Here is a 13246-nt window from a genome sequence, read left to right on the forward strand (position 1 = left end):
ACATATGGTCCATCATCCCCACACCCCAGCTGGCAGATAGTGCTAACCAGCAGCCAGCACCAATTGCCAGACCTAAGAGTAAAGCAGCCTAAGCCAACTAGCCCCCAGGCAACCCACAGGTTGACCTTAGCCACATGAGCAAATCCCAGGTGAGGCTAACAGAAGAACCACAAAGCTGAGCCCAGCCTCAACTGCTGATCATCAGAATTACATGCTAATAAAATGACTGTTTGAAGCCACCATGTTTTAGAGTGGTTGTTCCACAGCAAAAGCTAAATGGTACATTCCACAGGAAGATTATCATCTTCTAAACATATAAAGTGAGAGGCCCACAAGTATATTTATGAAAATAATAAAGACTGAAGAAACATTTTAAAAAAAAACATATTTCCATTTTAAAGAGCCTGTCACCCAACAGTTGTGACAAGCCCTTCTTTGTTTCTCCTAGTAATACAACAAAGCAAATTCTTCCTACCTGAGCAGACTTCTTTATAAGTAGGATTTGAAGTATAGCCTCCTGCAAAACCAACTTGAGTTGAATACACTCCTTTCAAGACCCAGAATTTCCTTTCAGCTCCCCAGAAACAGCCCATTCCTTAAAAAAAAAAAACAAAAAGATACTGATTATTCAAAACAAAGTGGTCACTGCACATTCACATATCTGTTAGACAAAAAAAAAAAGGTGCTCCTGTCATTTGATAACCAAAAATGACTAAGATTTTATCTTTTAAAGAAGGAGAGTTCTTAACATTGGTAAATAATTTCATTTACAATTATCTGCATATAATATCTCTTTAGCTGTGCGAAAACTTAGAAGGCCTCAAATTTAATGGAGTTAGTAAATCTACACATTTCCAAATAACATAGTAAGGGGGTAACTATTTTCATATTTCCACATTCAATTCATAACTTGAATTAATAGAAAATTTACTGAATGATCTGCTCCCTGGTCACATATTTTTTTAAAAAATATTTTAACAAAGTATAGCACTAAGTTACTCATTTTAATGGGAAAACTTTCAAAATCAACATAAATTGATGCATATTTCCAATTAATGTCACATATGTGTTTAGCGTTTTAAATTTTTTTAATCACTATAAACTTGCATGTGATAAATCACTGCTTACCCAAAAGTAAGTTTTTCTGAGTTTTATTTCTGGATATAATGAATGCAGGAGAAGGGTTTGGAGGGGAGACAGGGAGAGAATGACAACAACAAACAAACTCACAAAAGTAGCATTCCATTTGACTAGCAAACACTGTGTCTATACCAGTAGCACAGGATCTCTTTGAACATCTGATGAAAATCACAACCCATCTCCCAAGAACACACACACTCACACACATTGAAAACGCTGCCGTGTACTTCCTTTGGCTCCAGATAAAGAACCTTCATTTTCTACCATAAGTTTCTAAACTGTCCAGTACAACTGGTGTTCTATGGCCCATTTCTAGATGTAAAAAAAGATTACTGCCTTACTCAAATTTTATATGGCTTTATGAAGTTACATATAACTGAGATCCTGAGTGGAACAACAGTTGGTAAATTAATATACACTATACACCTCTCATTCCTACACTCACTCGATTTACTAGATTTGATGACAGAGCTGAAAGATAAATTAGAAGTTTACTGAAATTCTCGACACTCTTTAATATTCTACTCTAAAAATCCAAAGCAATAAAACCCAAAAAGCAATTTGAATAAAATTATACATTATACAAAAATATTCTATTTGCTAAAATGTGTTAACCAAAACTAGGTTAACATAAAAATATAAGACCAAATAATAAAATTTAATGCAGTAAAAAATTATTATTGTGATAACATTGCAACATGGAAATGTCTGTGATATCATAATTATCTAAGGCTAAAGTAAAAAGGAAAAAACACAATTAAATGCATTTTTATTACAACTATTAAAGAATTTCACACCAAAATTAGACTGGAAGAAAATATACTAAGTATACTACAGTGATAACCATGACTGTATTATAGTGGTGACAATTTAGGAATATTTCTTCATTCTTCACATTTTTCTGTAATAGATTCCTATTACTTTAAAAATTAAAAATTTTACATTTTTAAAGAAAGGCAAAATATTCAAAGAAATAACATGAGCATCTGCTTATGCTTATGTTACACACCACTATTCCATTTTTTCCATTTACAAGTGAATTGCTTGCTGCTAGTGAATATAAATAAATATTTACTGAGTATCTATAAAAATTAAGTATCCACAGGTCTCCAGCAAAAGGATTCACTATTCATTTTCCTTTGTTGCACTCCCTGGGATGAGGGGAGGATGACAAGGATTCTCTGGAGAAGGACAAGCTGTAGGTGAGCGGAGAAGCTTCACTGCGCATAAATGACCATGAGGGCCCCAGGATCTGTGCAGAGCGCCAGGCAGAAGGCAGCCCACCCCTGAAGTACAGGAGTCTGCAGAGTTTGTTGAATGAAATATTTCTGTGCTGCACAATGACTAACAGCGATGGCACCAGAGAACACCAGAATCCTTCAACCTTCATGTACAAGGTTCGTGACAGGTCATTTTAGTAGCCAGCCTGTCCTGACCTTTGCCCACGGTCACACTCCAGTGGCCCCAGGTTTTTAAAACTTAAAATGTTTTTGGCCAAGCCAAGCAAAACATTACCTGTAAGTAGAGAGATATTTAATCCACTTTTAATGCTTAATAGGGATCAAGTAATGACCCCATGAGGAAAATGAATGACTAGGATGCAGGTGGGCAAGGATCTGGGCTGCCATGTGTGGCTGAAACAGTGTCTCAGGGACTGGAATATGGTCGTGACTTAGGACACAGGTTGTTAGGAGGATAAAACTCCATGAAGCAACATTTCAACTAGGGGCTGCAGGTTTAACCTAAACGTTCTATTACGTGGCTTTGAAGGTGTGAGTGTGAAAATTGTGTGTGTGTGTGTGTTTAAACAAAGAAAACAGGCTTATTTATAGCAAAATTACTCAGACATTTCAATAATCTGGTAATCATTATATCAGCAAATAAAATATAGTATGCACTATTTTCTTTAAATACTTCTTTTTAGCCTTTTGTTATAAAATAAAACTGATGCAAAAAAAAAAAAAAAACACACACACACACACACACAAAACAAACATACATTTCAATGCACTGTTATTAGGCAAACACCCTGACAACCACCACCGGGGCCAAGAATCAGAAGTTTGCCATCTACCCTGGACATGCCTCCATGTGTGCTACACTCCAATCCCAACAGACACCCTATAGCCCAAAAAGTAACTGTTATCTGACTTTCACAGTAATCACCTCCTATGTTTCTTACACTTTTATCACCTAAGTGTCCATCCCTGACACTACAGTCTTGCTCATTTTTTAAATTTGGTATGTCTTTAAGTTCTTTTTTTTTTTTTTTTAAGATGGAGTCTCCCTCTGTAACCCAGGCTGGAGTTCAGTGGGGCGATCTTGGCTCACTGCAACCTCCACATCCTGGGTTCAAGCAATTCTTCTGCTGCACCCTCCCTAGTAGCTGGGATTACAAGCACATGCCACCATGCCCAGCTAATTTTTGTGTTTTTAGTAGAGATGGGGTTTTCTCATGTTGGCCAGGTTGGTCTCGGACTCCTGACCTCAGGTGATCTGCCCGCCTCAGCCTCCCAAAGTGCTGGGATTACAGGCGTGAGCCACCACACTCAGCCATCTTTAAGTTCTTCTAATCAATACATTGTCTCCATTCTTTTCCTTTGACCTTATCCCTTGAAGATCACAGTCTAGTTGACCTGTTCAGTTTCTCACACTGTGGATTCTGAGGACTGTGTTCTCATGGTGCAATTCAATTCATGCCTCCGTCCTCAGTGGATAACTTTCTGCAAGTTGACAGAGGCTTCATCAGACTCAGAATTGATCCTTTGGCAAGACTACAGATGGGGCTACGGATGGTCTTTGATTAGAAAGCACAGAATGCCTAGATGTCTCTTTCATGTCTAGTTAGCATCCATGGATGCTCAATGCCTAGATGTGTTAATTCCTGGACAGTTGCAAAATAGTGATCTTCTAATTCTATCGTTTCGTTTTCATACCTTATAATGAAAAGCTTCCCCTCAGCTACTACTTTGTTACTCAGTGGTACAATTCATAAGGGACAGGGAAGATAAATGCTTGATTAATCCATTTAAATAGTGTCTTCAAGATGATGAACTTGCTATCTCCCAGGCTAATCGAAGAGTTTTTTAAACATCATCATAAATGTATTCATTTAAACATATTTGATGATTTCAATTACTGCTCTCGTGTAAGCTCCAATAGTCATATCTTTGGCCAGTGAGACCTTCAAATTGGTTCCTTGTCCGCAGTCGTCTCATAGCTTCTTTGCTCTCTGGTTTGACAGGACGTCCTAGACTCACCTTGTACACTTCCTACCCCAGTCCCAGAATCAACCATTTCACCAAGAAGTCTAGTTTAATGGGAAAAGGCACCTCGAGATCATGACATGGGTGACAATGAAGCACACTGCAGAGCACACAGCCATGGAACACCAGGGGATGATGTGGCTGAAATTTCCCATCAAAAGGTTAAGTCCCATCAGACCCACTAGATTATAAGGTCAAGGGGCTGCAGCCACAGTCTATCACAAAAAGGAAGTTGTACATCCAGAATCACGCACAAGCAGGACCAGAGGGCACACGTGAGCTGCATGAATAGGGAGCCAGACTCCCCCAGCACCCGCCAGGCCGCACCAACTCCCTCCCTCACACCTACAGCTGTGCGGCAATCCTGTAAAACCAGCTGGGGGCCAAGAGAAAGGCCACTTGGGGGGTAGGGGTGTGGGGGGGTTTGAATGGTTGGCTCGTTATATGGGTGCAGGCTGGAAATGCAGAGCAGCCACACTGCAGCCTTACTTGAGAGTGGCCAGGAAAGACAGGGGTAAGGGAAAAATCCTCCCAACTGGTTCCTTCAGAGAGGGAAGAATAGCCCAAGCTCAGGACAGCTGTGGACTCAAGGGCAACTGCAAGTGGCTTGAGTGACTAGTCAGAGGCCAGAAACACAAAGACTGGAAGATGAGGAATTAGGAAATGCGGGGTAGAGGGACATAGGTGGACATGTGGGAGTGAGTATGCCACGAGGATCTCTGTACCACATGATAATGCCAGTCAGAGGGCATCTACCATGAAAGAGGCACTCATCCACAAAGCACGGAAAGGGGCCCAGCCAGGGGATGCCAGCCAGTGTCTTCACTGGCCACCCTAGTACCTGCGTGATGGATGCAGGAACAAACTGGCCACAATGGCAGAGACCTAGGTTACGCACGGCCCAACAGCATGCACACCCATTCAGCAAGGCCCACCCAGCTACTGCCACCACCAAATGTCCAAATGGCCAGCAACAGAGACTGTCACCAAGTGCCTTACACAGCACCACTCGAGAGGACCAACCCATCATTATGGTGGCAAAGGATTACCCCAGGCCCCTTCCACGATGAAAGGGCCAGTGATGCGTTCTTACACTCACGCACATGTAACCCGGCATGGGTTTGAATTTCCTGCCTTCAGGGTCTTGGCCAACTTCTATCCCATAAATAACATCCATCAGACCAAGCAACTCACTTTGCAGCAAGGAAGATGCAGCAGTGAGCCCACAGCCCGTTTCCACCTGTTTTATTATACTGCACGTCGCCAGGAACCGCCATCCTGAAAAAGCACTGGAATGGCCCCAAGGCACAGCCACATCACCAGTTCAGAGAATGAACTCTGTGCAGGTGGGTGCCAGACTCGAGGACACTGAATCAAAGACTCCAAAGGCAGGGACACACCATGTTCTCCAAATGAATAATACATGTGTTTGGAAAGCAAAGGAGAGAAACAGGATTGACTTCATTTACCATCTCAGGAACCCATCAGGAGACTTTGCAGTTTTTGTTCCCACAACTCTTGGCTCTGTAGAGTTACGGGTCCTAGTCCCCCAAACAGTACACTTTCATCCAGGAATATAGCAAGAGTCCATTGAGTTATACGATACAGCTATTGCCTGGGCACTCTGGGCTCCTTGCTACAGGGACAAGTAGGCAAAAAGAGTTGCCAGGTACAATCATCCTATAAGCAGTGTAGAGGATCTCTGTTGCACCACAGCCTTGCAAGCATTTGGTGTTAGAAGCATATAAATATTTGCCAATTGGATGGGCTTAAAATGATATTTCGGGCCAGGCATGGTAGCTCACGCCTGTAATCCTAGCAGTTTCGGAGGCCGAGGCAGGCTGATCAAACGTCAAGAGATTGAGACTATCCTGGCCAACATGGTGAAACCCAGTCTCTACTAAAATTACAAAAATTAGCTGGGTGTGGTGGTGCACGCCTGTAGTCCCAGCTACTCGGGAGGCTGAAGCAGGAGAACTGCTTGAACCTGGGAGGCGGAGGCTGCAGTGAGCCAAGATCGTACCACTGCACTCCAGCCTGGTGAACTCCAGCCTGGCAACAGAGCAAGACTCTGTCTAAAAAAAAATAAAAATAAAAAAGATATTTCACTGTGATTTGTTATATACATAGCTAATCACCAGTGAGGTTGAGCATCTCTTCATACAGTATATGGGCCACACATGTTCTCTCATTTATAAACTGCCTTTGTCCATTTTTCTATTGGGTTCTTATATTTTTCTTGATTTTTTTACAATTTTTATGTTTTGAATGCTATTTTTTCCAGTTATATGTTTACAGATATTATCTCATATGTGATTTGCTTTTACCTTCACTTATGATGTCTGTCATCACACAGATGTTTTAAATTGTAATGTGGTTAAATTTCTCTATCTTTTCCTTTATCATTTGTGTTTTTTGTACCTTTTATAAGTCCATCCATATATAAAGATTATAAAGATAATATCCTATATTTTCAGAAGCTTTAAAGTTTTGCTCTTAATTTTAGGTTATTAATCCATATGGAAGAATCTTTGCGTAGGGTGTGAGGTGGGGATTCAATTTATTTTTTCTATATTGATAACCAAGTATCCCAAATAAATTGCTATTAAATAATCCATTATTTCTCCCACTTATCTCTAATGCTACCTTTATATGACATAATTGTAAGTAGTCCCGTTTCTGGGCTTTCTGTTATGTTCCATTCATTTGTCTATTCCTACACCAATACTATCCTGTTTTTCATCATTTATTCAACAAATATTTATTCACTGCCTACTATATGACAGGAATTGCTCTAAGCACCTGGGATAAATGAGTGAACAAAGCAAACAAGATCCTACCCTGTTTAGTGTGTATACTCTGGTGGGAAAAAGATTAACAACATTAAAAATAATAGGTAGATGACATAGTTTGAAGGTAGAAAGAGCTATAAAAAATGAAAAGAAAAGCAGAGCAGGTCAGAGAGATCAGGAGGGCTGGGAGGGCACAATTTTCAATAGGGTGAGCCTCAAAGGGAAGGTGGCTGCAAACAAAGCCATGAAGGCAGTGAGGCAGTCACCCATTCAGATATCCCTGGCAAGGCGCAGAGAAAGCAGTCTTACAGGGACAACAAGAACGTGCCTGCTATTTGTAAGGGGCAGGAAGGAAGCCAGTGTGAAGTAGCAAGACACAGATCAGAGAAGTCAGATGTGTAGGGCCTTGTGGGATCATTAAGGACTCTGGATTTTACTCTGAGTAAAATGGGTAGCCACGGTAGAGTTTTCAGCAGGAGAGGAAATGACAAAACTTACGTTTTACGAGATCACTCTGGCTGTACTCGGCTGAAAATAGACTAGAGTGAACCAAGCACAGAGGCAGTGAATGGTTAAGAAACTATGGCTGTAATCCAGGTAAGAGATAATGGTGGTTTAGACCAAGTGGTAGCAGAGGAAGTCATGGGTCATGATTAGATTCTGGATATATTTTGAAGATAGAGCCAAAAGGATTTCCTGACAGGATTTGACACAGAGTTTGAGAGAAAGAGAGGGTTATGGTTGACTCGAAGATTACTGGGTTAAGTGGGGAACCCTGTGAATGGAGTAGATTTGTAGGAAAATATCAGGGGGCGGTAATCAGGCTAGTTTTAATGAGTCAAAATACCTAGTACAGTAAGTGTTCTTACCTTGTACTTCTTCAAAATTTTCTTTGTTATTCTTGGCCTATTACTATTCAGCTTTAATATCAGCTTGTCAAATTCCATAAAATATCCTTTAAAATTTTTAAGTAGAATTACATTGAACTTACAGATGAATTTGGAAATATTTTGTCATATTAGTAATTTTTTTGGACACACAAGTTTATTTGTAAATTTAGTCAACATATATAATTGACCTAAAAACTTCAATAGAAAGATAAATTTAAAACCACTTGGAAGCCCCTCTCTATAAAAGTGATTTTCCCAGGACAGTAAGAAGATGTAACCTAATCCAACACCATCTTAACTGGCAGAGGTTCAGGGGGCTGGAGCTTTGTGCTCCACCCCCACACCAAGTTTTTATAATACAAATGTCACAAGAAAAAGAACTTCAGTATTGTTTCCTCTTAGCAGAGGAGAAAAACTCAACCTAGTTATGAGATCAACCACAACACAATGAAAAGCTGCACTAACTAGTTCAGAATACTAGTTAACAGGTGGTGCTAGTGTAAATAACTCGTATTTTATTCTACAGCCCTTATAAATAAAATCCTCCAGTTAGTGTTTGCATTATCAGCTAGAGGGTTAGCTAACATGTGGTAGAATGAGGACTTATGCAAGGTATAAATGTACATAGCACTTTACTACTATGAAAACAATAACATAGCTCTCCATTTGTTCAAGTCTTCTTGGATGTCCTTCAATACCAAGTTATAATTTTCTCCATAAAAATCTTAAACATGTGGCCAGGCATGGTGCCTCATGCCTGCAATCTCAGCACACTGGAAGGCTGAGGCAGCCAGATCATCTGAGGTCAGGAGTTCAAGACCAGCCTGGCCAACACAGTAAAAACCCCATCTCTACTAAAAAATATAAAAATTAGCCAGGTGTGGTGGCATGCACCTATAGTCCCAGCTACTCAGGAAGCTGAGGCAGAAGAATCGCTTGAACTCAGGAGGCAGAGGTTCCAGTGAGCTGAGATTCCACCACTGCACTCCAGCTTGAGTGACACAGTGAGAATCCATCGCAAAAAAATAAATAAAGATCTTAAACATTTGTATTACATATAGTTCTATGTACCCCATGATTTGTGGTGCTGTTATAAATACTGTTTTTTCTACCATACTTTTGTATTACTTAGTGCTGGTGTATAAAACCACCCTGATTTTAGTATGCCTTCCATACAGCCAGAAACAGTGGAGAATTCTAATGTAATTTCCATTTCATTTCCTTCTTAACCCATGAATTACTTAAAAGTATACATTTTTGTTTTCAAACATATGGTCTGTCTGGTATACTACTTTTACAATTTTATTTCCAATTTGATTGCACTGCGTTAAGAGAATGTGGTCTTCATTATTTTGAAATTTGTTGAGGCTTATTTTGTCACCTACAACCTGGTGAATTTTTGTAAATATTCTATGTGTACTTGAAAAGCATAAAATTCCTCTCTATATTTAGGTACAGGGTTTTACAGACATTTATGTAAAAGCTTATCATTTTGTTACTTAAATCATCTATATATGTTTAATTTTCTGGCAAATTGAGCCATCTGATTCTTAGAGAGTCAATTAAAATTTCCTCCTACGATTGTGAATTTTTCAGTTTCTCTTTTAGTTCTGTCAATCTTTCTTATACACAGTTTAGGCTATGCTATTAGCATACACAAGTCTATTACTGTGTATCTTCTTGCTATTATTGTTATTGTTTAGTATTTTTAATGCTATTAAAGCCTTTTGTTCTTAAAAGTAATTTTTCTAATATTAAGATGCCTACGTTACCTTTTTTGTATTCATTTACCAGGAGCATCTTTTCCAAGTCTTCATTTTTAACCTTTCCATGTGTCATTATTTTAGGTACATTTCTTGCAAGCAGCATATAACAGGATTTTGGTTCTTAGCCAATTTGATATTCTCTTAATGATTTTAATATATTTACTCTAGCTATTTAAACTTCTTTCCATAACCTCATTTTGTGTTTTCTACTTACCATTCTCCTCCTTTTATTTCTTTACCCTCATTTTCTATCTTCTATTAGTCTTTTCTGACTGTTCTTGACCCTTGGACAACTTGGAGGCAAAAAGAAAGAAAAAATTGTTCTTCTAGTGTTTACCCTTACAATTGTTACATACCCACTTCACTACCATGTTTTCCTAACCAAGTTTGAAGTTAGTATTTCTGACTTTCTCCCAAACTCATGGCCACTCACACTGAACAATCTCTATCTCATTACCACAGTGTAAAGATTTGTCTTTTTATATTTTTTTCTAACGCACACACAAATGGTTTTCTTACAATTGTTTCAGTGATCAACATTTTAATCATTTTTGAACTCATTACTGTTTCTTATACTTTATGTCATTCATTTACATTAATTCTTCATCTTGTTGAAGTATTTTTAAGAGGCTTTATAGTAACTGTGTATGGGTTATAAAATCTCTTGTTTTTTTATATCTGAAATATTTCTATTATGTCTGTACTACTGAATGAAAGTTTAGCTGGGTATAAATTTCATCAATACTTTGAAGATGTTACTCCATTATTTTCTCATGATCACTGGCACTTATAAGTCTCCTGTCAGTCTGATGGTCATTTCTCTGTAGGCAATGTCTTTTCTTTCTATAGTTATTAACATTTTCTCATTAATATGCTGGGGTTTAATTATTATAAATCTAGATGTCATTAATTTTTATTTATCTTGCTTAGGGCTTAAAATATACTTCCAATATGATTCACATCTTTATTTCTAAAACGTCTTCAGCTATTATATTCTCAAATTGCTTCTCCACTATTCTTGCAATTCTATTTCTCTGGAACTCCTTTTACATGTCAGTTGGGACATCTCAACTTATCCTTTGTGCCATTCAACTGCTGATTAATTGATACATTGTTCTTTTCCCTGCTCTAGTTGCATCAGAACTATTCACTAGAACTATGAACTAAGTCCTTCATCAACTGGGTTCAATCTAAGAGTTCCATGTATGGAATTATTTCAATAGCTATTTTTATTCCAAGTTTTATATTTAGTTCTTTTGTTTTATTGTGCCTATTTTCTGTTGTATCCTCTTGTTATTCCTTCTCTGACCTCTTTGAACATCCTAAGCACACATTTTAAAATGTTTTTCAGTTTGTTTCAAAAAATTAACTTCATGAGTGAATTTATATTTCATTTGTTCATACTGTTGCTGCCTTTCTTCACGATTCATATTCTTTAGAATTTGAGCTTATAGGCTCATTTTCACAGTTGCACACACATGAGTGTGTCACCTTGGGCAGATGGCAAGAGGAGAGAAGCACTTTCAAGTTATACTTACATGAAGGTGATTAGAGTTCCCAGGGTTCACTGCTGCAGCAGTGGCTACAACAAGAAACAGGTCAACCCTAGAGGACCTGAACTAAAGCATAAAGGTATCTTTTACAGAATATATCTAAATTGTTCCTTACAAAATATTTAACCTAAGGTGATACTGATGACAGTGGTCTGAAAACTGGCCTTTGGAACTCACAGACGCAATGAATTTACCTGTCGCCACCACCACCACCTCCCCTAGGAACTTCTGAAGGACATCTACATTCTGTAGAAATAAAGTTTTAAATTGAAGGAAAAAAATATTCAAACTTACATCATGATTTAAGCACCTAAGAGACTTAAAGAATATATCAAATTACAACTGTATCACTGAATCAGATTTACATTTTTGACACAATCATTACAAAATCATTACTTGACAAGAATTTTCCAAAAATCCTAGTAGATTGTTTTTATTTAGAATTACCTTAAGATTCCTGCATTTCTACTCACAATTTTAATCTGTCATTACTCATGAATATCTGTGTCTATGAGATTCTTTATTATGAGATTTTAGTTTAAGATTTGTGATCTCATATGAAATCTTCAGAAAGAACTTTAAAGAAAGTTCAAATTTTCATACAGCTCTTTTCCAAAACACATTGACACTGCAAATTTTGACCTGACTGGTAAAGATCTGAGATTGTGATTGTTAAAATGTGATTTTCTAAAAATAGCTAAGAGGCCAACCACTACAGCCTCAGCACTCATGAAAGGCAGTCTTCCTGATCTGACATGTCCTATGGGATCACCATGCAAATTGGCTAGGGCAAGTTCTACTAACTAGTACACCCCATTCTCTGCTAAGTAGCACACTCCCGTTAACTAGAATGCCCCACTCTCCACCTCTGCCTACTAAGGGTACCACTGAATAACAAACCCTCCAACAACAGATGGGGTAGAAAGAGCAGTCTGTCTCTCAGAGTGGAAACCACCAGGGAGGCTGGGCTCTCATTAGAACATGTGCAGTTACCGCATGTTCCTTCAGCGTCTTATCCAAATGCTCCCTCTCTTCCAGCTCTTTCCCCTGCTTTGAGACTTCACTCAGAACACAGCCACATACACAACAATTTCCAAGGCAGCCTCCACGCCTGGGATCCTAGAAGGTTAGGCTGGATAGGAGGAGTGGCAGTCATTCCGCCCTCAGGCTGTGCACTTTCCCCAGTCCCGTCACAGCTGCTGACCATTCAAAGTAACAAACTGGCTTTGCCTATTTTAGCTTTCTATAAAGTACACACTTTACACTTTCCTTTTTACCCTTTTATTTTTATTTTATTTTGAGACAAAGTCTTGCTCTGTCACCCAGGTTGGAGTGCAATGGCGCCAACTCGGATCACTGCAACCTCCGCCTCCCGGGTTCAAGTGATTCTCCTGCCTCAGCCTCCCGAGTAGCTGGGATGACAGGCGCCCGCCACCACGTCTGGCTAATTTTTGTATTTTGAGTAGAGACAGGGTTTCACCATGTTGGCCAGGCTGGTCTCGAACTCCTGACCTCAGGTGATCCACCTGCCTCAGCCTCCCAAAGTGTTGGGATTCCAGGCTATGAGCCACCGCACCCGGCCCTTTTTATACTCTTAGAGCAGCCTTTTTCTATGTAGTTCAAACCACGTATCATCCATTTGAAAATGACTCTTCAATCGAGATGTTGAACCCCTAACCACCCACCTGAGAAAGCTTAAAAAAAGACAGGCATTTCCAACTCTTGCTCGGGATCTCCACCTGGAAGGCTCCCTGATACCTGAAATTCAATATAGCTACCACCAAGGTGACTACCAAGTCACTGTCTTCTGTCTCTGTTTTCACAGCATCACCATTTTCC

General features: G+C 39.1%; 1 protein-coding gene across 5 annotated transcripts in view; it reads right to left on the bottom strand.

Moving 5' to 3' along the window:
• The window catches only part of MSRA (methionine sulfoxide reductase A), a 362667-nt gene that overhangs the window by 180454 nt on the left and 168967 nt on the right, over positions 1 to 13246 (bottom strand). For 4 of the 5 annotated variants that reach the window (XM_037983796.2, XM_007961666.3, XM_007961668.3 and 1 more), the window contains one exon: positions 476 to 595. The exons of the other annotated variant lie outside the window; for it this stretch is intronic. In XM_037983796.2, coding sequence (XP_037839724.1) covers positions 476 to 595 — 120 coding nt within the window. The remainder of the gene's footprint in view (positions 1 to 475; positions 596 to 13246) is intronic. 5 annotated transcript variants of the gene reach the window in all.

Source organism: Chlorocebus sabaeus, chromosome 8 (genome assembly GCF_047675955.1).
Source record: "Chlorocebus sabaeus isolate Y175 chromosome 8, mChlSab1.0.hap1, whole genome shotgun sequence".
Classification (NCBI taxonomy): Eukaryota; Metazoa; Chordata; class Mammalia; order Primates; family Cercopithecidae; genus Chlorocebus; species Chlorocebus sabaeus.